Source organism: Ursus arctos, unplaced genomic scaffold (assembly GCF_023065955.2).
Source record: "Ursus arctos isolate Adak ecotype North America unplaced genomic scaffold, UrsArc2.0 scaffold_33, whole genome shotgun sequence".
Taxonomy (NCBI): Eukaryota; Metazoa; Chordata; class Mammalia; order Carnivora; family Ursidae; genus Ursus; species Ursus arctos.
Window position 1 is genome coordinate 105,860 of NW_026623019.1, and position 25,621 is coordinate 131,480.

Genomic DNA, 25,621 nt, shown 5'->3' on the forward strand with positions numbered 1-25,621 from the left:
AAGTGGTTAGGGGCAGGGTGGGGGATAGATGCCATGTGAGCAATCTGTAGGTGTGTGTCCAGTGCATGAAATTGCTGAAGCATCGGGTGTTGTTGAGGGGGGAGTTTTCCCTTTTTCCCTTCTAGGTTCTTTGGCTGCCCTAATAATAATTAAATAGACATAGGACAGATTAACAGGAGGGAAGCATTTAATTTTGTACAGAGCTCCACAAAGGCCTGAGAGACTCAAAGGCCGTTGGGCAGTTGACACTTATATGCCATCCTGAGCTAAGGAAAAGGGGATAGGGGTCTGGGACTTCAGAGGGAAGGAAGACCATTCACAGGAAGATGAAAAGAGCAAATGTTTGGTAAATAAATGTTTGCCATGCCATGCAAATAAATCCGATATAAAAAATTATCTCTGGCAATAGCTCTCTTCCTGATATAGGCCCCCTATCTAAATTCTTTTAGGCTCTGAAGGAGAGGCAAAAAAGCTTTCCCTGAGTCTGCGGGTCTTAATTGCCTTCAACCAAACAGTCTGTGTGCAAAGGGGGTGTAGTTGGGGTGGTCCCCTCAGCGTGCATGTGCTCTTCTCTCTACTTCCTGGTGTTGGAAAATGTTCACAGTGAGAAAAGCTGGAAGAAGAAAAATCTGGCGGGGTTGCTGACCAGGTTGGAGGAGGACTGAAGGCCAGAAACCCAGGTTACTTCTCTCCTTTCCCAAGCCTTTGTCTTTCTTTTAAATCCTACTTCCTGGAAGATAGTAAGGAGTCACAACGGCACAAAGATGAGTTATTGCTGTTCATGAAACACACCAGCAGCTTTCACTTTGTTGACTTGAGACACTGGTTTAAAAACTTCTTCAGCGTTACTTCCCCTCCGCCTACTACCTGCTTTCCACTCCCGTTCATCTTCCCTCCCACCCTGAATGTCTCTCGTACCACATCCTAAAACTGTCTTCAGCTGCCATCTCCAGAATGCTGTGGAAGAGGGCAGAGGGGAAGGCGGCTAGGAAGCCGTCAAAGAAGGCAGGGTGTTCAGGGTGGCTCGTAACAGCCAGCAGAGTTGAGAAAGTGCCAGAAGCCTTATTTACCACATTTGTGCAGCTTTTCTGTACATCATGGGAAATACCCATTGAGATACTCATTTCCCTCCAATTTTTTTTAAAAAAATTATTCTTTGCTTTCAGCCAAAACAAAACAAAACAAAACAAAACACTCACAAAGCTCTTGTGCTGAGTGTCAGTGCGTTAAGGACAGATTTCAGGGAAAGAGCGTGACTCGGCCACCCTCGCTAGTTCACCTCATTTGTAAAATGGCACTTAGCTTGTGGTGGTCTAGGGCTGTCGAGAGGAGTCGGTGAGAGGGGGGCTGGCTGTGCTGTTGGCCGGCAGGTAAGGTGCCTGGACTTGGTCACAGAAGTCAGGGTGTTGGCCAGTGACTAACCTTTACGTGTACCCTAACTTGTCACACGTTACGATGACAGAACTTAAAAAAAAAAAAAAAAACAGAAAGGGAAAGAGCTTGCAGGCTGCGCATCTTACAAATAAAGGAGGATTTATTGCCAGTTATTGACAAGATTGTCAGTCCGGTCTGGCTGGAGTTTTAGATCCGTTAAAGAATGTATAAAATACGTGCACTTTCCTTCCTTAACGGGACTCCTCCTCTACAGCGGGAAGGTGGCAGCTCTTTCAGGGCTGCGGCGAGGAATAGTCCTGTTCAGTGAGTTAATGCTGAGAGCGCGCTGGGGTGAAGTCACCGTTCAGGTCTATTTCCCAGAGCCACAGTGAGTGTGAGGTGAACTAGGGATTTAGATAAATACACAGACTGAACAACAGTGCTGCTCTGATTTTTGAGAAAGATACGTTTTACATAGAAGTTCATGGGGTCCTAGATCCCAGAAACTCAGTCCTCCAGCAGGCAGTGAGCCTCAGCTGTTGGAGAGGAACAGAACTGATGGGATGAACAACTGGGGAACTGCGGCTGCGCTCTACCCTTTCTCATACTTGAAACTTGGCGACTAGCTTTTTACTTATATTTCCATGTTGCACGTGATTAAATTGGCTCCCACAATATTCACAATTACTACCTAGAGATTTTCATACTAAATTCTTACTGTTTCTCACTATGAAATGGAAGAAACCAATCTCTCAGGTGCTATACCTGGTTCAGTGTCCCACTTAGGGAGGAAGAAATACAGATGGTCCGCAGCAGAGGGATTGACGGGTGGAGGGAATCCCTAGCGCCGAGGGGCCGGACTGAAGTCAGGGCTGCGTTAGGAAGACCGGCAGGCCTGTCCCTCTCTGCTGAGCGCGTCTGCACTGCTGTGCCAGTCCTACACTCAGTTGATTTATTTTTTTTTAAGATCTATTTTATTTTAGAGAGAGAGGATGAGAGGGGAGAGGGAGAGGGAGAGAGAGAAGCAGACTTCCCGCTGAGCGAGGAGCCCCTGAGATCATGACCTGAGCTGAAATGAAGAGTCAGACACTTAACCGACTGAGCCACCCAGGTGCTCCCCTAAACTCATTTCTTAAACTCTATTTTGAAAGCTTAAGAGAGATTCTCATTAAGATTTGTGCCTCTGTCAATTTCAGGTTTTCTCTGTAGCAGTGACAAATAATTACGGAAATACTAGAAAACAGAGCACTTCTTTCTCAGAGCAGTGTTATTCGAGGTGCATCCCGTGGATGGGAAAGATGAGTTCAGTTCACCATGGCTTGGCGTGCATGCATGATTACTGAGCATTAATCCCATCCCATCCCAGGTAGCTACTGCATCCCTTCCAGAGTTTCTGAGGAGCTTAGAATGCAGTCATTTTCCGTTCAAAACTCACGTATCAAATGTATTCTTACATATTAAATCATTGTTCTAGAATATTCCATTGTTTGTAGTCACCGAATCTTGAGTTATTGAACATTTTATTTTAGAAAGTGTCCATTTGGCTAGAATACAATTATGATGGTAGATTTAGAAATGTCATTGACAAATAATGAAATAAATTGTTTTCTTCTTTAAACTCAAGTGATCGTTAGATTCTTTAGACCTGGAATACTGTGGGATTATGAAAAGCAGTTTCAGCTGAAATTAAGCAGCTGTAAGTCTAACTGTACGTTTTGGTGGGAAAGATTATTTTAGAGATTAGAAAATGGCTTCTCATTCTTGCTCATATGAACTTAAGAGTTATTTAACTTTTCTGTTGCTATTTGTACATTGAGTAGTAGAGTATCTTGCTTACAAAAATATGAAGATTAAAAAAATGAAAAACTTACGAATAAATGACTTATTGACCCATTTTGTGCAGAAGTGAGGTGGTTAGGGGCGCCTGGGTGGCACAGCGGTTAAGCATCTGCCTTCGGCTCAGGGCGTGATCCCGGCGTTGTGGGATCGAGCCCCACATCAGGCTCCTCCGCTAGGAGCCTGCTTCTTCCTCTCCCACTCCCCCTGCTTGTGTTCCCTCTCTCGCTGGCTGCCTCTATCTCTGTCGAATGAATAAATAAATAGAATCTCTAAAAAAAAAAAAAAAAAGTGAGGTGGTTAGCGCTGGAGGACCCTGTGGCGTGGTCCCCTAGCTGCCTGCATGCCACTGCAATTTATAATGTGCTTACATGACTGCCTTGATCTTCTCAAATAATATGGAAAAACCTGAAGGGCGGGAGCCCTCTGCTTCTCATTCGTCTGGTACAGAGTGGGTACTTAGTAAATACTGAACCAGGACATTCCTGTTCCCCAAGTTGGAATTCTCTGTGCCTCGTTTTCTCCCCCAGTTTTTATTGGACTTTTGGCTTCTACAGTATTTTTAGTATAATACTAATTTCAGATATATTTTCACATCATTTGCGGGTGATGGGTGAAGGAAGGATGTCATTGGCTAACCAGGTGTCATAATTTTAGCCACAGAGAATGATTTCTGTGGTTTCTTTTAAAATCCATTGGAAGTTTAGATAACCAATATATAAGTCTGTTTTTGGCACTCAATCTGGTTATAATTTGGAGACTGTCCATTTAAGCTTCTGAACATTCAGATTACATTCCTAGATAAAGGAAGCTCTCGACGCGCTTACAGGAAAACCACGTGAAGAGGCTCCACGTGGATTCAGGTGCAGATCTGAGCAGTTGGTTCTGTGGTCTCTGGTGTAGAATGGAGGTGGGGAGTGATGGAGATTAACAGCCCAGGGATCTCTAGTTAAGAAGTTTCAACCTCTCTCTCAACAGAACTTCGTTCTTGTTGTTACAGCTTTTTCTCAAGGATATCAGAGATTTTTTCCCCCTCCTCCATGGTAATGAAATGGTCACCAAATAATAAAATGGTAAAACAGTGCATGTTTTTAGACTATGAAATCAGCACTGTGTAAATTGAGGTTTTCCCATTAGCCCTGCAGACATTTTTTTTTCATGCCTTTCTCCCCACATCCCTGTTTTCCAATTAAAAAAGAGTAAAGTATGTACGTTTTTTTATGGGGAAGTTCTTCTCAAAGATTATTTTTTACTCTTGTAGCTTTTCAGGATATCTCTAGTTTGTAGTTTCTGAACAAGTCCTTAAAAGGAAATGACTTTCATTCTTAAAATGTACATGCTGCCCATTCCTTCTGTTTTGTTTAAAGCCAGGGCAGCATGGCTGCAGGTGCGTGTCTGTGGCCCCTGCGTGAGAAGCAGGAACACAGGTGCACATCTGCAACACCTGGGGCTGAGTGTGTGCTTTCTGCATGTATGTGGTAGAAGATGGGACCCTGGGTGAGAGAGTGCTTTTCCACAGGTCTCGGCCACCTTTGCAGCCAGTCTGGTCAGCAGCCCGGCCATCGGAGCGTACCTTTCAGCCAGTTACGGAGACAGCCTCGTTGTGCTGGTGGCCACAGTGGTGGCTCTTCTGGACATCTGCTTCATCTTACTGGCTGTTCCAGAATCTCTGCCAGAGAAAATGAGACCGCTTTCCTGGGGAGCTAAGATTTCTTGGAAACAAGCAGACCCTTTTGCGGTAAATAAATATCCATTTCTATCTCCAGTAAAAATAGAAAAAAGATTTAATTGCAAGTAAGGCACTAGAGTTGTCTACGCACCATGGAATGTGTAGAATTTATATTTCTTTACAAATTTTTTTTATTAGGGAGGAAGAGAGGGATGGGCAGAGGGAAGGTGAGAGAGAATCTTACATGCTCCATGCCCAGCATGAAGCTTGACTTGGGGCTCAATCTCATGAGTCAGACACTTGACCAGCTAAGCCACCCAGGCGCCCCTACCTAGAATTTATTTTTAAGTCAAGCATGTGGTAGGTATCCTAAGGAAAGAGAGAAAAAAAATGTCCACTTAATCCCTGATGAGGGTGTAGGAAGGAAGTTGTTTTTTCTTATTGCATGGTGGTTTTCACTTTTTTTTTTTTAAACAAAACAAAGGTGGCCATTTGAAGTGTTCGTTTACGTGCACTTAAATTCAGGAAAGACGACTAGATCTGGTCTGACTACCGTAGTTACTTTCTAGGTTGTTAACATGCATCCACTTTGACCAGAGGCGTTGAACTTGTATTTTGCAGGTTGAATGGACTCTTTGTTTTCTGTGACTTTTAAAAATATTTGGCATTTTTTATTTTTCTGGGGGGGGAAGTATCCTATTAACAAATAGAAAAAGTACCGAGAAGAATCTTATCCCTCCCCTTTTCCCATCATATCTGACTTCAAATTGTTCTTGAAGAAAATGTGTGCAGAAAAAAATAACCAGAGATTTGATTGCTGTTTTTAGTCACCCAAGTTTATTTTAGGAAAAATGTGTAAAAGGAAAATAACTCATCAAATTCTTTTCTAAAAAGGTCCCTCAGGTCATGACCTGGGGATCCTGCTCGTTTTCTTTCTGCCATGTCATCAGACGTTGATAAGGAACCCTGGTCCAGCCTCCCACTCTCTTGTCACGTAGGGATTGAGTTATGCGTGGAAGCTCGTCTGTGAGGTGGGACTGCCGCCGTGTACGCTGTCACGGCTGCTGCCGGGATTACCAGGAATGCATGTAAATTCACTAGTCTCGTGTCTGGTGTGCAGCAAGTCTCCAGACGGGAGCTGCTTTTGCTGTGCCCCACACGGAGGTTACAGTTACGGTGACCCTAGAACGCAGTGACGCATTCTCCAGTCCTCAGAAAACTGCACACCTTTCGGTCTTCTCAGCAGGTCTGTGTAAGCAGGACCTCAGATCAAAGGTGTAGAATGCAGATGTTACTGGTGGGAGAGCATCTTTTCACTGACCCCGCGGCTGAGCGCACTTAACTTGCCTACAGTTTTACAGGCAAATTGAATATTAACATCTTAACGTGTTCATGGCCTTAAAAGGGTTATATTATGAATGAAGGAGATGAGATCTCTTAAAAGGTTTTGGAGCAATGTTTTTTTCAGGGTCTGTTCATAGGATGTGAACCAGTCTGGTTAACAAAGACGAGCAAGTGTTTGGGGGGGATTTTTGTTTTGGTTTTAAGCTGTAATACTTTAGAACTCTGGAATTAGAGGACTTGTAACCATAGAGTTAATGTTTACCTGCTTTTGTAAACCCTTCAACTTTTGTAATTCACCTTAATAGAGCAAAACAATGACACCAATATCCTGGAATATTAGTGACTTTAGTGTCTCCTGCTTTTTATGTGTCTCTCTTTCTGCATATTCCTAGTCACTGAAGAAGGTTGGAAAAGATTCTACCGTCTTACTAATTTGCATCACCGTGTTTCTCTCCTACCTTCCTGAAGCTGGACAGTATTCAAGTTTTTTTCTCTATCTCAGACAGGTGGGTAATGTGTGCCTAATAGGGTTAGAACACGAAGAAAACCAAAGGTTAGGATCTGTCTGAAAGTATTTTGGGGAAAACAGTATAGAGAAAAAAAATGTGTGGACTTGCTTCTAGTTTTACTAAGTGTAGATGCTGACCTATAATTAGCTGCCGGGGGACCTTCGATTCGATGATAATTTAAATACTGTAAAATGTTTACTCTGGAAAAAATTTCATTGAGAATTAGCATAAACAGAATTTTTATCATAATGTTTTAAATCTTCATTAAATTTCAGATAGAGGTCAGGTTTGTTTGATGTGACCTGACCTGGGACATCTTCCGTAGTATAACTCAGTGCTGCTGTGGGCTTCATGGCGGCTTGCAAGCAGTAATCTCAAAACGATCGCTCCCCGACCTTTTTTCTCTTTAAAAGTTTATACTTTACCTTGTCCCCTCAGAAGGCAGTTGACTTAAGGCAATTTAAAAAAGAGCTCCCTTCCTAGCTGTTGTTCCAGTTCTCTGGGATGGCAGAGACAGGAGTTGCCTTCCATAGCATTCCTGCCCTGGTTTTTTACTGATTTCCCGGGACGTCCTTCTAGGGGCTTACTCCACCTGGCAGAGCAGGCCTCCGCCTAAGATAAATTCCTCTATTTTGGGGGGTATTTTTAAAGGAAACTTGTTAAATTCACCATTCTCAACAGTTTTCCTGAAAGTGTGAGACTAATATTTTATATGCTGGCCTCTAAGTAAAACTATTTTTCAACCAGTTCTTTTTTGGTTTTGCTCATTTTGGGTGGGCAGATGCTGGAGATTTAGTGGGAAGAATGGTGCGGCAGCATATTTAATGTAGAAAATTATATATGTATTTATAATTATGCATCAAATTAATTGCATTTAATGCAGGAAAAATGGGAAAGCTTAAGGAAATGAAAAATCCTCTCATTGGTATTTTCTTCTTCAACCCTTTTTTCTATACATACTGTTTATGTCACTACCAGCATCACTTAACAGTAAATCAGAAATCATTTTCTGTTATTTTGTATTTGTGCTTGCTTTTAAGAGCAGTTCACATAAACGCATTTGGTATTTTTGTAAATCCTATATCTGATAAGGAACTTGTATCAAGCCTTAACTTTTATAATTGAACAATAAAAAGAACCCAACTGAAAAAATTCAAAAAAAGATTGAATAGATACCTGTCCAAGGAAGACACACAAATGGCCAGTAAGCACATGAAAAGATGCTTAATATTAGCCATCGAGGAAATGCAGATCAAAAGGAGATACCACTTAACACCTGCTAAGTAAGACGGCTGTAATCAGACAAAGGTGGGGAGAGGTGCCAACTCTCACACCGGGCTGGCGGGACTGTAAAATGGGGTGGAAGAGAGTCTGGCAGTCCCTGTTCAACACAGGGTTTCCAGAAAATCTATTCCTATGTATATAGCCGAGAGAAATGAAAACACAGGTCTGTGTAGAAACTTCTATACAAATATTTATAATAGCCAAAAAGTAGAAATAGCTGATGAAATGTATTGACTGATGGCAGCATATCTGTATGACGGGATGTTCCTGTTTGGCAATAAAAAGCAGCAAAGCGCTGGTACCTGCTGGAGCACAGACGACCTGTGAAAACATTACGCTAAATGAAAGAAACCAGGATCATATATTGTTTGAGTCCACGTATATGAAAAGCTCAGAAAAAACCAACCCAGAGACAGGAAGTGTATCACGGGCTGGACAGAGGGACAGGCTGCGGGAATGGGACTCCCGATGGGGGACCGAGTTTCTTTGAGGAGTTGAGGACATCTTCTACGGTTGATGGTGGTCATGGTTGGCCAGCTCTGAGTGTTCTCACACCACCGCACTGTGTGCTTCTAATGGGTGAATTGTAGGACACTGAAGTTCTAGCTTGATAAAGCTGCTTTAAAGATGTGTATGTTTATATTTACAAATACAGGTTGAGAAATAATCCCTAAATAAGGCCACTCTTCAGGTTCCAGGTTTTTTAGTTGCATTTGATTATTAGTAATGGGCTGTGTTTGCCAGCCGTACTGACTTGGGAACCTGAGATTCTAGCTCTTTCATGAGCTAGTTCTGTGACTGGAAGCAAGACAATCATTTATTAAATGAATAGAATGCATACAATAATTTTTAAGTCCTTTTCCTGATTTTTACAGGATTTCAATAGAAGGCAAAAATATTTGACTTTTTAAAAACTTGATATTTAAAACCTAAAAAAGTTTTAGGCCTTTCAGAGCTTCTGTTAAGGTTAAGAGGCTTAGAAATTATTGCCCGCTCACTATGGTTGCTTCTAGAATCACCATGGAAGCTTTTTAAAACATGCCTGGGCCCAGAGAGTCTGATTTAATGGGTCTCAGGCGGGTCACAGCACTTCCTTGCTTACCCACCCTTCTCTGCTGTCCCCGTGATTTTACTGTGCAGCCGAGGTTGAGACCCACTGACTGCTCCGCGTGGATTCTCTGTGGGTCGCACCCAAGTCAGAGCGTCGTCTTCATGTTCTCTCTAGTGCTTGATGAGGTCGTGTTTGTCTCTCGGTGGGCTGGAGATGGGGATTATTTTTATGTTATCTGTATTACAAAAGTGTTTCCTTTACGTTTCCACAGGTCATAGGTTTTGGGTCTGTGAAGATTGCGGCGTTCATAGCCATGGTGGGCATTCTGTCTATTGTGGCTCAGGTGAGTGTCATTTCATCCATGTTTTTATCATTTTTATTTGGAAATAACTAGATTTATGGGAAACTCCAAAGAAATTAATGTTCCTGGGGAACCCCTGCACCCCTCTGTCAGCACCCCCTCCTCCCCTCTTAAATCTGTGGTACCATATCAGACCCAGTAAACAGGCATGGATATGGTCTGCAGAACCATCATTATTTATTTATGTATTTTGAGAGAGAGAGGAGCAGGGGGAGGGGGAGAGAGGGACAGAGGCAGAGAGAATCTTGAGCAGACTCCACTCTGAGTGCAGAGCCCGACACAGGGCTCGGTCTCACGACCCTGAGATCATGACCTGAGCCGAAATCAAGCGTTGGACACTCAACCGACTGAGCCACCCAGGTGCCCCAGAACCATCATTTTTAATAGAATGTTGAGATTGTAATTTAGGAGGAATTTAATACAACTTTTCAGTACTTTCTAGGATATCTGTTACCTCTACTGGTCAGTTCAGCCTAACTCAAGATACTGCAAAATAAGCTTAAAATATAGAAACTCTCTCCTGGTTAATGAGGAAAGTTAGTAGCAGTGGAAAACAGAAATGAAATCAGTAACTGTTCCAAACCCTGCTATCCCCAGGACTGAAGAGATGTGGTAAATGAGTAAACATTAAACATCTCCCCACCTCTTTTCAGTATAGGACCACAAAAGGCGGGGTATGTGACCTTTAAGTGAACTCACTGAGGTGCCTGGGTGTGTTCACAGTTTCACATGGGACTGCCTGAGGCCATTTCTTGCTGCTTTACAGCACGCGGCCCAGCAGAGTGCTCTTCAAGGAGAAACAAGAAGGAAACTGTTTTGCTGCCCAAATGTTAGAACTGACAGGGCTCGAAGGACTGAATCAAGGCAAAAAAGCCTTTTATTTTTTCTTCCCAAACTGTATCAGTGAATGTAAATTATGTTGAACTTTCAAGTTGCTGATGATTTTGGTATTTATAGCAAGTCTGATTAGATTAGCCCAGACTCCTCTTTTACCCTGTGCCTTTGCAGACTACCTGAGCTGGTCGTTTTAGCAGAGTATGTATTTTTGAAGTCAGGTTTGTATCTGTCCAGCGTTCTGACACTGCCAACTTCCAGCAGAATCCCACAGGTTCTATCATGTTCAGCAGGGGTTTCTCTTCCCTGGTGGTTAAGTGATTGGCATTTCTCCAAAGAGTCTGAGCCATGTCCTTCTCAATCATAATTGGTGAACAGCTCCGATGACCTTTTGGAAAGTGCTAGCAAAGCATTAGATAAACAGGCTTTGGAGAGGGGGCTGAAGGCCTTTAGCCCCAGGTTAGCCTTGGAGCCCCCACAGCTCGACTCAAGAGCTCCAGTCAGTACTGCATGGCTCCCCCCTCTCAGGCCAGGCTGCGTACGGTAGAGGCCCCTGGTCATTGTAAATGGGCTCCCCTCATCAAGCTTGCATCAAGTCTCTGCACTTGCGTGGTTTTTCAAGATTATCTCCTTTGTTTTTACAGACAGTCTTTCTTACCATCTTGATGAGATCATTAGGGAATAAGAATACTGTCCTCCTTGGCTTGGGCTTCCAGATGTTCCAGTTAGCCTGGTATGGTTTTGGATCTCAGGCCTGGTAAGCCTTTCCTTTGGATTCTCATAAACTTAACAGACGGAAGCAACTTTGAGAGGAACTCGAGTTGGTTGAGTGTGATGTGAAGGAAGCAAGGGTTATTTTGCTGGTTTGGTATACTCAGCATTTCCAAAAGGGTGTTTAGACTTAATTTGGGGAAGGGTGGAGCAACGTAATCTTAGATTGTTATGATTGCCTTTGCCTCAGCAGTGAAGTTCTTACTTAATTAGATGTGCATGCCTCCTCCAGCCCCTCAAAGTTTTAGGTCTACTTTTTAAACACATTTGTCAATTATTAGTGACCTCACATAGTCCAGAGCAACACAAGACGACAAGGAAAAATGACTGGTTGTGACGGGGTTCACTGCCATAATTGGCTGAGTGACTTCGGGTAGTGACATAAAGCATCTGACTTAGACACACACGAAGACCTCCTCCAAAACCACGTGTGCCGCGAGGCAGTTACTACCGCCAGCACGAGATGCCCCCAGACAGGAAGGAGTTCAAAATAAGCCGACGAGTAAGAAGCACATATATGCCTGCTTACCAAATACCAGATTTTCTGTCTCCGTTTTACATACGAGATTTGATCCTCACTTTACACATGTAAATTGATGACATAACTTAGAGGAGCCAGAAATGTGGTCAGTGTTTCAGTGGTTGATTCTTCTTGTTGTTGAAGATTTCGGTCGTGTTAACTTTGGTTTACTAGCTGATTCGGTCAGACTTGTGCTACATTTCAAAGATTTTGTTGACATGTAGGGTGTTTTCTTTTCAGTAAGAACGTGCACATTAGCCTCCCCAAGGAAGTCTGGCCAAACAGGTTTTCCCCATTGGGCCTCACTTTGCTCACACTCATACTTCAGTCCCTTTCATAGTGACCCTGAACTTCAGTTCAGGTCTGTTCTGTCCACTGGTGGCACAGGACACTTGCTGAGAGGCGGCAAACGGAGCAGCCCGAGGACAGTGTGAAAATGAGAAGTACAGAGGGAACAGTGGAGAATCAGTGAGGAAGATGTGGTGTTTATACAGACATCCTTCTGAACTTCACTGAGCTCATACATCTAAAGATGGTAATGGGCAAACAAGGAGGAAGAACAGATTTCGAAGGAGGGCACGTAAAATAATGAAATCTTCCCAGCTGTGAAGTAAGCGCTGTATAAACAGTACAATGTAGGACCTTTCAGGTTAAAAAAAAAAAAATCTATTTTTTAAAGAGGGAGAAATAAATACAACCTAACAGGAGGAAACAAAGCTTTTTGTGATTTTGGCAGATTGTGCTCTGAACAGTAAGCTCCTTGGGGCTGGCCTGCCACCTGACTGCAGCCGGTCTTGTCATTGCAGGATGATGTGGGCAGCAGGGACGGTGGCCGCCATGTCCAGCATCACGTTTCCAGCAGTCAGTGCCCTCGTCTCTCGGAACGCAGAGTCGGATCAGCAAGGTGAGGTCACTGTCCCCTTGCTGTTTTCCTCCTCTAGCTAAGATACACCTGAGGTAGGAGAGTCTGAGCCTCTCTCCATGTCACGCAGCAGGTGACAGCCATGTGGTCCCTTCTCAGCAAGTATACCTTTCTATTTTCCGTCCTGCTTTGATGTTACATTCCTTAATCTGGACTGAGCAGTTCAGAGTACTAAGGATTAGAAATAGGACTATCCCCCAAAAAAGAACTGTCCATTTTCTCTCTTCAGTTTTGAGTCCTTTGTGTATTCCCACCAGAATTAACTGATCATTGTAACAGACGTATGTCAAATAACAATAGACTGGTCAGTAAAGCAGTGAGTTCTTTATTTAATCACTGTAATCACTGAAATTTAATTTGGAATCCAAGTCCATTAGCTTAAATTAGGAAATGATTTTTTGAGGGGTAAATAAGTATATATGTGTACTTGCTGTTAAATGCACAGTGAGAAACAATTAAAATGGAGACGACCATGTGGAGAATAGCGCTCTGCCTTCTAGGCTCTTCATCCTTCTTGAACCTCTGGCTTCTGTCAGGCAGTTCCCACTCCCAGAATTAATCCTTTCCTTCTCCATCTGTTAATGGCTAACCTAAGTAGTCAGGAAGTAGTGAATTTTAGAAGGAAAATCTTTTAAATGCATTAGAGCCCTTTAAAAAGTTTTAATAAAAAACTAGATTGGGAAAGACTAATTCATTGCACCTCTTTTCCACATCAGAAATTGGCCATCTCATTCATACCCATTTTTTAAAGCGTCACTTGAAGACCACAGATTCTGTGTGTCACCCTATGGGAACTCCCTTGGCTGCGTGTCCTTGGGGAGGTGTTCCGTCTGAAGAAGTGAGCCAGCTGTGGAGGACGGGCCCTGCCTTGACGTCTGACAGGCACCATCTGGTCTTTCAGGACATGAATTCTCTCTCTCATTATGCTTATATGTTTTAATACAGATGTTTCTAAGTGTCAGCATGCATTACTAGATCACATTAAGTTGAATCATATTTGAACGATTTGGACTTAGGGAAACATCCATTTTCATAGGATTCAAGCTAGTATTTTATCTGCCACATAAGAGACCAGAGATCTCTAGAAGCTGGCACTTCTGGGAGTCTTCAGTGCAGGGCACCGTGAGAAGCAGCGTCTGTGAATGTGCCGGGAGCGCACAACTCCGGGCCTGCTGTGGGCTCACACACACGGCTCCGGGAGACAAAGGGCAGATTTCCACTGTAAAAGGACCAATAGATGAGTAGAGGGGAACATCTCATTCCACAGAAAAGTGGAAATTGCCTATAAATGGAGAATACTGGAGTTTTTTATTCCCCATTTATAGGAAGGATCTAGCTGTTATGGGGGGAGTTCAGCCCCAAAAAGAGATTTCACAAACATCACTGTCATTTCATCTCCTTATAGATCTTAGGGCAGAGAGGACACCATTAAGGACATAGTGAAACCAGTAGTACGTTTGTGCACCGAATGAAACTGAGATGGGCGAAGTCCCTAATCTGCTTCCCTCAGCACAGACTAGTCAGTCCAGCCGAAGCAGTGTATCAGCGTTCGTAAGAAAACACTGTTACGTCCCTAATCTGGAGACGCTTTTCTGAGACGACTGGCTCCCTTCTCTGTGTTCTGATGTAGGAGTTGCCCAGGGGATCATAACCGGAATACGAGGTCTGTGTAACGGGCTGGGGCCAGCGCTCTACGGCTTCATATTCTACATGTTCCACGTGGAACTGACGGAGTTGGAACCGGAACTGAATTCTGACAGCGCTGCCCTGCAGGTAATTTGGTGATAAATCTACTTTTATAACCACCATTGTGTCTGATGATAGCAAAATCTGAACTTAAATTTGGAGAATGTTCTTGTTCACGTAACATTTCTCTTGTATGTGCTCCGTCAGTGCTTCCTGGGATTGAGGAAGGGTCAGTTCAGTGATGTCGTGTCTGCAAAAGCTCTGTCTTGATTTTGTTCAGAGTCCATTTTTACCTACACAAGTACTCTGATCAGAATGCTGTCCTCTGGGGAAGCCCTGAGAGGCCAAATAAAATGTGAAATGACCTAGATCCCTACTAGAAATCGAGCTGGAGGGCTTTTTCCTACTATATATTTCTCAGTCCATCCTTCAAGTGTAAATTTCTGTTCTTGATGTTCATGAACAGAGTGCAGGATGTGAGGTCACAGAAGGGAGCGGAGACCCACAACTGCCACTTGAAAGCTGTGGCGAGGTGGTGCAAAGAGCAGTGAGTTGCCCTCTGTCGTACTCCGAGTGCAGGCTCTATTAGAATTGGCCTTGATACGTAATGAAACGTTTGCTTGTGAGAAAATGATTGACTTTCTGATGGTTTGGGGCAGTCCAGGGCTAATTCTGGATTGAAGACTAACCAAATCCTTTATCTCCGCTTGTTTCCCGTGCCCCTCAGGGAGCGGTCATTCCAGGCCCACCGTTTTTATTTGGGGCATGTATAGTTCTTATGTCTTTCCTGGTTGCCTTATTCATCCCCGAGTACCGTCCAGGCAGTGGGATTCAGAAACACGGCAACAGTGTCAGCGGCAGCCTGAGCAGCGCCCCGGAGCGGGGCAGCGATGAGGACATCGAGCCGTTGCTGCGGGACGGCAGCATCTGGGAGCTCTCTTCCCTCGAGGAGTCTGGGAGTCAGTGCACAGAGCTGTGAAGTCGACAGAAGGGGATCCTGCAGACGCCTCTGTGGGAGCCGTGGGGGCCACACGGCGCAGAGACGTCACGGTGCTGGAGGGGAGGTGCTAGTGCAGCTTCAGGGCCAGGTGTGGGAAGTGACCCTCTCCATCCCTCTGCCCCCTTCTGCTCCTTTTCTTCTTTGTGGCGGATCAGAACAAGATTCGAGGTACTTTCCTGCAAATTTTGCAACTCTCAAAGTCATCTGGCGTCCAGACTTGACACTCAAGCAGAAAGATTTCTCTGGTAGGAGGGCTTTCCTGGCGTAACTCTGGAGGAAGAGTGATAGCAGCTTTTCCATCTCCTTTTCAGCAGAAGGTGCAGGCTGGCAGTGGACTGCCATCTCGGGCAAGACTTGAGGTAAAAAGTCCCTGCTTATTTTCTTCCTTCCTGTTTCTCTGATCTGTGCCCGCTTAGCCCACGGGTGTTGCATGAGTGGCTGCTCCAAGAGTCACTCAGTATCAGGGATCAATTGCCTTTGTTCAAAGGTCAACAAAAACCCGAGTCTTACTCTCCTTTCCTTCTCTCTACTTCCTGTTCGTGGCTAGAATGAAATTCAGCATATACACCTCTGGACATTAATATTGATCAGTGATAACCTTTATTAGATAAAGGAAAATTTTCTTAAAAATTTAAATTATGAAGAACTAGCAACTCAGATCGCTGGACCTGGTGTTTTGGTCAGATCCAAGGTGATTTTACAGAAGAAAAAGGCACATGAAGCATTCTGGTGGCAACACAGAATTTGAAGGGAGCTTCTAAGAAAGTTTTCAATAATATAAATATTCCTGAGTGAGGATGAGAATTAGTGACCGGATACCAGTGGAGTTTACATCCGAGTTCAGACTCATAGAACACATTATCACCGTCTGCTCCTTGCTGCATCTTCTGTCTTCTCCTTCTCAGTTTTTCTCGTTCATCTCACTCCTGCCTTAACTGCTCTGCTGTATGCATCTGTTTTCAGTTGGGTCTATCTGTTTATCGGACTTTTGAATTTCATGGGAATATGGCACATCAGATTCTTTATAAAATGTGGTTTAGGGAAGCTCAGTTTCACAATAAGTGTCTTGCTAATTTTTCGAGATGTTTTATGGACAGAAAACTTTACAGATTTATATGTATTTTGCTGCACCAGTAAATGGACCATTAACTAGGGCCCACCCACCTTTAACAGAGCACTCCTCTGAAAGTTTTATAGGTATGAAATATATGTAGATATTTGTAAGGAGTTTTAATTTTTTTTTGATGGGGTGCTGTGTAAATCTTGTATTTATAAATGTAATGAAGGTGTTGAAAGAAAAATATATATACAGCTTTTATAAAAGGATTGTGTACTGACTGAATACATTTAAAAGAAAATATATTTTGAAACCTGTTCTGCTATGAACAGAGATAACATATCTTTTTACTATGCTGTTGGTTTTTAAGTTAAGCTTCCTAATGCATAATAAATTTGCAATGGATACTTTTATGTCTTTTGTGTTTCTTTAAAGCAAATAGTACCATCGATCTTTGGGTTCTCTTTTGGGTGAGTGTCAACTACACTCTTAATCCTTAATTAAGCTAATGTAAAAAGGAGACGTATATTTTCAAAAAAATTTGTTTAACAGACTCCCTTCAATAACAAATTGTAACTTTTTCATTTAAAATAAATAAACAGGTATACAAACATATTTGTACACCCACTTATCGGCATTATTCACAACAGCCAAAAGGTGGAAGCGACCCGAGTGTCTGCTGTTGAATGAATTGGATGAAGGAAATACAGCATTTACATACAGTGAGATCTCAGCCTGAGAAAGGAAGTAAATTCTGACTCAGGCCACGACATGGATTAACATTCAAGACGTGCTAAGTAAGCCAGTCACAAAAGGACATACACAGTTTGCTTCCACTTAGTCAAATTCAGACGGACAGAAAATAGAACAGTGGGTGCCAGAACTAGGAAAGAGTCAGGGAGGAATTACTGTCCAGTGGGCAGAGTGTCAGTTGTGCAGCAGGGATGTGGTGAGGACGGCTGCATGAAAGTGTGAACGTATTCAATGCCCCTGAACTAGAAATGGTCAACTTTGTTACGTATATTTTGCCACAATTTTTAAAAAATGTTCTCATGACATCTTTACTACTGTTTACCAAAACTGCAGCTTCTTTACCCAGTATAACAAATATCAAAACTGGGATAAAATCTATCATTTTAACCATTTACAGTGCAGTGGTTTTTAAATTATTTACAAGGTTGCACAGCGTTAGGGCGGTCTCCGGAACATTTCCATCAGCCCAAAAAAGAAACCCCATATCCATTAGCAATCACTACCAGTTCTCCTTCCCCCATTACCTGGCAACCAGTAATATATTTTCTGTCTCTATGAATTTGCCTATTTGGGACGTTTCATATAAATGAAATCATACATTATATGGCCTTTTGTGTCCAGCTTTCACATAGCATGTTTTCATGGTTCATCCATGTTGAAGCATGTGTCAAATTTTACTTTTTCAGGATGATGAATATTCTATCCTATGTATGCACCACATTTCCTTTGTTCACTTACCAGTCGAATGTAAACGGACACTTGGCTTGTTTCCCTGTGCTTTCAGTTCCTCTTAGGTATATACCTGGGATTGGAGTTGCTGGTTTATATGGTAACTCTGTTTAACCATTTCAGGAGCCAAAGTCTTTTTCATGGCAGCTGACATTTTATGTTCCCATCAGAAATGTAGAGGCTTCAATTTCTCTGTGTCCTTGCCAGCACCTGTTTTCTGTTTTGTCACTGTTCCTCGATATTCAGGTTGGTTTAAAGTGGTACCTCATTGTGGTTTTGCTCTGCGTTTTCCTGATGGCCAGTTATATGGAGCATCTTTCATGGGTGGTTGGCCAGATGTACATTTTCTTTGGAGAAACGTCTGTTCAAGTCCTTTGCCAATTTTTGAACTGGGATGTTGTTCTGTTGTTGAGTTCTAAGAGTTCTTTACATATTCTGGATACTAGACTCTTACCAGGTATATTTCGCGAATATTTTCTCCCGTTCTGTGGGTTGTCTTTTTCCTTTCTGGATCATGTCCTTCGAAAAGTTTTAATTTGGGATGCCTTGGTGGTTCAGTCAGTTGAGCACTGGACTCTTGGTTTGGGCTCAGGTCATCATCTCAGGGTCGTGAAATTGAGTCCCGCGTTGGGTTACACACACAGGGGGGAGTCTGATCGAGATTCTCTTTTTCCCCCTCCCGTCTCTCTCTCTCCCTCCCGTCTCTTTCTCTCTCTAAAACAAAATCTTTTTTAAAAGTTTTAATTTTGGGGGAGGAATTAAGATGGCAGAGCAGTAGGGGACCCCTTTTTCAGCCAGTCCCCTGAGTTGAGCTGGATAGGTACCAGACCAGCCTAAACAACCACGGAATCAGCCTGAGACACAGGAAGATACATCTGGATCCCTACAAATGAACATCTCCAGCGCTGAGTATTGAGGTACGAAGCGGGGAGCCGTGAAACCCGCACAGATAGCGGAAGATAAACAGAAGGGGGAGGGAGCCGCCCCGTTCGGGCGCCGGGAAGCAGTAGCCACCTGCACGGGGGAGCGGGCGGGCTCGCGGACCAGCACCCGCGAGAGAGCGGACTGAGACTGTGAGCCGGGAGCGCACGCCACCAGGCATCTCGCGGAACACCAGAATCCCGGTGTGCTCACTGGATCCAGACTGAGACCGGGAGCTCCCGGAGCACGTGGGGCAGCTGGCGGCATTAGAAACACAAAGGACAGAGACGCGCCGGCCCTGGAAGTGAGGGCTGGGACGCCAGGTGTGGGGCGCACATCCCCGGACGCTGCAGGGTTGAGCAGCACCAACAGAAACAGAGTTAAAGTGGCCAGAACATCAGTGGAGAACGGGCCGCAATCCCTCTGTTCTGAGACAGAGGCTAAGATTCGGCCGCTGCTGCTCTGACTCTCAGAAGCGGCACAGCAGACCGCCAGGGAAATCCGTCAGAGAACAAAAGCCTGGAAATACCGGCTCACAGTGTGCCCATCCCCATCCCCCCTCGCAGGGGACACGGAGACTCTACCCAAACAGGGTTGCCTGAGTATCGGCGCGGCAGGCCCCTCCCCCAGAACACAGAAGGCAGGCTGAAAAATCAGGAAGCCCACAACCCGGGGCGCCTGGGTGGCGCAGTCATTGAGCGCCTGTCTTCGGCTTAGGACGTGATCCCGGCGTTCCGGAAAGGAGTCCCTCATCGGGCTCCTCTGCTGGGAGCCTGCTTCTTCCTCTCCCACTCCCCTGCTTGTGTTCCCTCTCTTGCTGGTTGGCTCTCTGCCACATATAAATAAATAAAATCTTTAAAGAAGAAGCCCACATCTCCAAGATCCCTATAAAACAAGGGGACGGCCTGGGACCCAGTCAATAATTTGGGCTCTGGATAACCCCGCAACCTCTCCTCATTCAGAATGACAAGAAGGAGGAGCCCCCCCCAGCAAAGAAAAGACAGTGAGTTTGTGGCCTCTGCCACAGAAATAATGGATATGGATGTAACCAAATTATCAGAAATGGAATTCAGAGTAACGATGGTCAAAATGATGAGAATTGAAAAAAGTATTAACGAAAAGGTTACTGAGAATATAGAATCCCTAAGGACAGAAATGAGAGCGAATCTGACAAATTAAAAATTCTATGAGCCAAATGCAGGCAAAACTAGAGGCTCTGACGGCCAGGGTCACCGAAACAGAGGAACGGATTAGTGAATTGGAGGATGGGTTAGTAGAGGAAAAAACGAAAATAGAAGCTGGTCTTAAAAAAATCCACGCCCACGAATGTAGGTTACGGGAGATTAGTGACTCAATGAAACGATCCAATGTTAGAATCATCGGCATCCCCGAGGGGGTGGAGAAAAACAGAGGTCTAGAAGAGATATTTGAACAAATTGTAGCTGAAAACTTCCCTAATCTAGCGAGGGAAACAAACATTCGTGTCCAAGAGGCAGAGAGGACCCCTCCCAAGCTCAACCACGACAAACCTACGCCACGTCACGTCATAGTGCATTTCGCAAATATTAGATCCAAGGATACAGTATTGAAAGCGGCCAGGGCAAAGAAATTTCTCACGTACCAAGGCAAAGGCATCAGAATTACGTCAGACCTGTCTACACAGACCTGGAATGAGAGAAAGGGTTGGGGGAGCATATTTAAAGCTCTTTCAGAGAAAAACATGCAGCCAAGGATCCTTTATCCAGCAAGGCTGTCATTCAGAATGGATGGAGAAATAAAGACATTTCAGAATCGCCAGTCACTAACCAATTTTGTAACCACAAAACCAGCCCTACAGGAGATATTAAGGGGGGTTCTATAAAGGTAAAAAGGCCCCAAGAGTGATACAGAACAGAAAGTCACAACGATACAAAGACTTTACTAGCAACATGGCATCATTAAAATCATATCTCTCAGTTCTTACTGTCAATGTAAATGGTTTAAACGCTCCCATAAATGCCACAGAGTTGCAGATTGGATAAAAAGAAATGACCCATCCATTTGCTGTCTACAAGAGACTCATTTCGAACCCAAAGATGCATTCAGACTGAGAGTAAGGGGATGGAGTATGATCTTTCACGCAAATGGACCCCAAAAGAAAGCTGGGGTAGCAATTCTCATATCAGATAGACTGGATTTTAAACTAGAGACTATAGTTAGAGACGCAGAAGGGCACTATTATTATTCTTAAAGGAAGTATTCAACAAGTGGATATGACAATTATAAATATATATGCCCCCAACACGGGAGCAGCAATATACACAAGCCAACTCTTAACCAGAATAAAGAGACATATAGATAAAAATACATTAATAGCAGGGGACCTCAACACTCCACTATCAGAAATAGACAGAACACCCTGGCAAAAACTAAGCAAAGAATCAAAGGCTTTGAATGCCATACTTGACGAGTTGGACCTCATAGATATATATAGAACACTACACCCCAGAACCAAATAATACTCATTCTATTCTAATGCCCATGGAACATTCTCAAGAACAGACCATGTTCTGGGACACAAAACAGGTCTCAACCGATACCAAAAGATTGAAATTATCCCCTGCATATTCTCAGACCACAACGCTCTGAAATTGGAACTCAACCACAAGGAAAAATTTGGAAGAAACTCAAACACTTGGAGACTAAGAACCATCCTGCTCAGGAATGACTCGATAAACCAGGAAATCAAAAATCAAATTAAACAATTTATGAAGACCAACGAGAATGAAAACAAAACGGTCCAAAACCTATGGGACACTGCAAAGGCAGTCCTAAGGGGGAAATACATAGCCATCCAAGCCTCCCTCAAAAGAATAGAAAAATCTAAAATGCAGTTTTTATATTCTCACCTCAAGAAGCTGGAACAGCAACAGAGGGACAGGCCTAATCCACTCACGAGGAAGCAGTTGACCCAAATTAGAGCAGAAATCAATCAATCAGAAACCAGAAGTAGAGTAGAGCAGATCAAAAGGACTAGAACCTGGTTCTTTGAGAGAATCAATAAAATTGACAGACCACTGGCAAGACTTATCCAAAAGAAAAGAGAAAGGACCCAAATTATTAAAATTATGAATGAAAAAGGAGAGGTCACGACAAACACCATTGAAATTGGAAGGATTATTAGAAATTTTTATCAACAGCTATATGCCAATAAACTAAGCAATCTGGAAGAGATGGAGGCCTTCCTGGAAACCTATAAACTACCAAGATTGAAACAGGAAGAAATTGATTTCTTAAACAGGCCAATTAATTATGAAGAAATTGAGTCAGTGATAAACAACCTTCCAAATAACAAAACTCCAGGCCCGGACGGTTTTCCCAGGGAATTCTACCAAACATTCAAAGAAGTAATAATACCTATTCTCCTAAAGCTATTTCAAAAAACAGAAACAGAAGGAAAGCTACCAAACTCATTCTATGAGGCCAGTATTACCTTGATCCCCAAACCAGGCAAAGACCCCCTCAAAAAGGAGAATTACAGACCGATTTCACTAATGAATATGGATGCCAAAATCCTCAACAAGATACTTGCTAATAGAATCCAACAGTACATTAAAAGGATTATCCATCATGATCAAGTGGGATTCATCCCTGGGATGCAAGCGTGGTTCAATATTCGCAAATCAATCAGCGTGATACATTATATCAACAAGAAAAGAATCAGGAACCATATGATCCTCTCAATCGATGCCGAAAAAGCATTTGACAAAATACAGCATCCTTTCCTGATTAAAACCCTTCAGAGTGTAGGAATAGAGGGTACATTTCTCAATCTCATAAAAGCCATCTATGAAAAGCCTACAGCAAATATCATTCTCAATGGGGAAAAGCTGGAAGCCTTTCCCTTAAGATCAGGAACACGACAAGGATGTCCACTCTCGCCACTATTATTCAACATAGTACTAGAAGTCCTTGCAACAGCAATCAGACAACAAAAAGGGATCAAAGGTATCCAAATCGGCAAAGAAGAAGTCAAAATGTCTCTCTTCGCAGATGACATGATACTCTATATGGAAAACCCAAAAGAATCCACTCCCAAACTATTAGAAGTTATAGAGCAATTCAGTAATGTGGCGGGATACAAAATCAATGCTCAGAAATCAGTTGCATTTCTATACACGAATAACGAGACCGAAGAAAGAGAAATTAGGGAATCCATCCCATTTACAATAGCACCAAAAACCATACGTTACCTTGGAATTAACTTAACCAGAGACGTAAAGGACCTATATTCTAGAAACTATAAATCACTCTTGAAAGACAATGAGGAAGACATAAAAAGATGGAAAAATGTTCCATGCCCATGGATCAGTAGAATTAACATAGTTAAAATGTCCATGCTACCCAGAGCAATCTACACTTCAATGCTATCCCGATCAAAATACCAAGGACATTTTTCAAAGAACTGGAACAGATAGTCCTTAAATTTGTATGGAAACAGAAAAGGCCCCGAATTTCCAGGAACTGTTGAAAAGGAAAAACAAAGCTGGGGGCATCACAATGCCGGATTTCGAGCTGTACTACAAAGCTGTGATCACAAAGACAGCATGGTACTGGCACAAAAACAGACACATAGACCAATGGAACAGAACAGAGAACCCAGAAATGGACCCTCGGCTCTTTGGGCAACTAATCTTTGATAAAGCAGGAAAAAACATCCAGTGGAAAAAAGACAGTCTCTTCAATAAATGGTGCTGGGAAAATTGGACAGCTACATGCAAGAGAATGAAACTTGACCACTCTCTCACACCATACACAAAAATTAACTCCAAATGTCTCACATCGAGGTTGAAAGACCTCGATGTGAGACAGGAATCCATCAAAATCCTAGAGGAGAACATAGGGAGCAACCTCTACGACATCGGCCAAAGCAACCTTTTTCATGACACATCTCCGAAGGCAAGAGAAACAAAAGATAAAATGAACTTATGGGACTTCATCAAGATAAAAAGCTTCTGCACAGCCAAGGAAACAATCAAAAAAACTAAGAGGCAGCCCACGGAATGGGAGAATATATTTGCAAAGGACACTACAGATAAAGGACTGGTATCCAAGATCTACAAAGAACTTCTCAAACTCAATACACGAGAAACAAACAAATCAAAAAATGGGCAGAAGATATGAACAGACACTTTTCCAATGAAGACATACAAATGGCTAACAGACACATGAAAAAATGTTCAAAATCATTAGCCATCAGGGAAATTCAAATCAAAACCACACTGAAATACCACCTTACGCCAGTTAGAATGGCAAAAATAGACAAGGCAAGAAACAACAATTGTTGGAGAGGATGTGGAGAAAGGGGATCCCTCCTACATTGTTGGTGGGAATGCAAGTTGGTACAGCCACTCTGGAAAACAGTGTGGAGGTCCCTTAAAAAGTTGAAAATTGAGCGGTGCCTGGGTGGCACAGCGGTTAAGCGTCTGCCTTCGGCTCAGGGCGTGATCCCTGCATTACGGGATCGAGTCCCACATCAGGCTCATCCGCTATGAGCCTGCTTCTTCCTCTCCCACTCCCCCTGCTTGTGTTCCCTCTCTCGCTGGCTGTCTCTATCTCTGTCGGATAAATAAATAAAATCTTAAAAAAAAAAAAAAAAAGTTGAAAATTGAGCTACCTATGATCCAGCCATTGCACTACACAGATGTAGTGAAGAGAAGGGCCATATGCACCCCAATGTTCATAGGAGCATTGTCCACAATAGCTAAATCGTGGAAGGAACTGAGATGCCCTTCAACAGATGAATGGATTAAGAAGCTGTGGTCCATATATACAATGGAATATTACTCAGCTATCAGAACGAATTCTCAACATTTGCTGCAACATGGATGGCACTGGAGTAGATAATGCTAAGTGAAATAAGTCAAGCAGAGAAAGACAAATATCATATGATTTTCTCATCCATGGAACATAAGAACTAGGATGATCGGTAGGGGAAGAAAGGGATAAAGAAAAGGGGGTAATCAGAAGGGGGAATGAAACATGAGAGACTATGGACTATGAGAAACAAACTGAGGGCTTCGGAGGGGATGGGGGTGGGGGAGTGGGATAGGCCGGTGATGGGTAGTGAGGAGGGCACGTATTGCATGGTGCACTGGGTGTTACACGCAACTAATGAATCATCGAACCTTACATCGGAAACCAGGGATGTACTGTATGGTGACTAACACAATATAATAAAAAATCATTAAAAAAAAAAGTTTTAATTTTGATGAAGTCCAGCTTCTCGGTTTTTTCTTTTGTTGCCATATCTAAGAATTCACTACTACATATAAGGTCATGAAAATTTGCCCATAATATCTAAGTTTTATACTTTGGCCCATCATGAATTACTTTTTATAGGTGATGGGAGATAGGATTTCAATATCATTCTCTCTCATGTGAGTATTCAGTCATCTCAATAGCACTCGTTGAAGCGATCTTTCTCCACTGACAGGTACTGGCACCCCTGTGAAAAATCTGATGAACAAGGATGTGTGTGGTCTCTCTCTGGACTTTTAGTTCTATCCCACTGGTCTGTTCTTACGCCAGGACCACATGACTTTGACTGCTAGGTTTACAATAAGTTCTAAAATCAGAAAGTGTGAGTCCTCCTATTTGGTTCTTTAAAGATTGTTCTGGCTGTTCAGTGTCTGTTTCATTCAGCTTTTCCATTTCTGGGGCGGGGGGAAGGCAGCTCGTACTTCGACAGGGATCACACTGAACCTGTAGCCACTGGATGGTGTCGCCATCTTAACAGTGTTGAAGCTTTTCTATGCATGGCCATGGGATTTCTTTCCATTAGTTCAGACTGTTCTCTGCTAGTGTACAAAAATACAACTGATTTTTGTGTGCTGACCACGTATCCTGCAACTTCGTTACATTAATTAGCACCAGTAGTTCCTTTTTTGTGGATTCATTAGGGTTTTCTGTATATTAGATCATGTCCTCTCCAAATAGATAGAGATAGGTTTTTTCTTTT

The 25,621-nt window shown here is 43.1% G+C and overlaps 2 protein-coding genes across 8 annotated transcripts in view; one reads left to right on the forward strand and one right to left on the reverse strand.

Moving 5' to 3' along the window:
- Window positions 1-16,625, forward strand: part of MFSD14B (major facilitator superfamily domain containing 14B) — a 68,233-nt gene extending 51,608 nt beyond the window's left edge. For all 3 annotated transcript variants that reach the window (XM_026519109.4, XM_057305651.1, XM_026519110.4), the window contains 7 exons: window positions 4,730-4,948; window positions 6,616-6,729; window positions 9,339-9,410; window positions 10,907-11,019; window positions 12,360-12,457; window positions 14,106-14,248; window positions 14,889-16,625. In XM_026519109.4, coding sequence (XP_026374894.1) covers window positions 4,730-4,948; window positions 6,616-6,729; window positions 9,339-9,410; window positions 10,907-11,019; window positions 12,360-12,457; window positions 14,106-14,248; window positions 14,889-15,140 — 1,011 coding nt within the window. In that variant the 3' untranslated portion in view covers window positions 15,141-16,625. The remainder of the gene's footprint in view (window positions 1-4,729; window positions 4,949-6,615; window positions 6,730-9,338; window positions 9,411-10,906; window positions 11,020-12,359; window positions 12,458-14,105; window positions 14,249-14,888) is intronic.
- LOC113270085 (uncharacterized) overlaps window positions 1-25,621 on the reverse strand; it is a 108,930-nt gene that overhangs the window by 45,410 nt on the left and 37,899 nt on the right. Inside the window, exon 3 of one of the 5 annotated variants that reach the window (XM_057305656.1) lies at window positions 9,584-13,065. The exons of 3 other annotated variants lie outside the window; for them this stretch is intronic. In XM_057305656.1, the coding sequence (XP_057161639.1) occupies window positions 13,008-13,065 (58 nt within the window). In that variant the 3' untranslated portion in view covers window positions 9,584-13,007. Of the gene's footprint in view, window positions 1-9,583; window positions 13,695-25,621 lie in introns of those variants that run through there. One more of the 5 variants, XM_048218312.2, reaches the window with a different exon arrangement.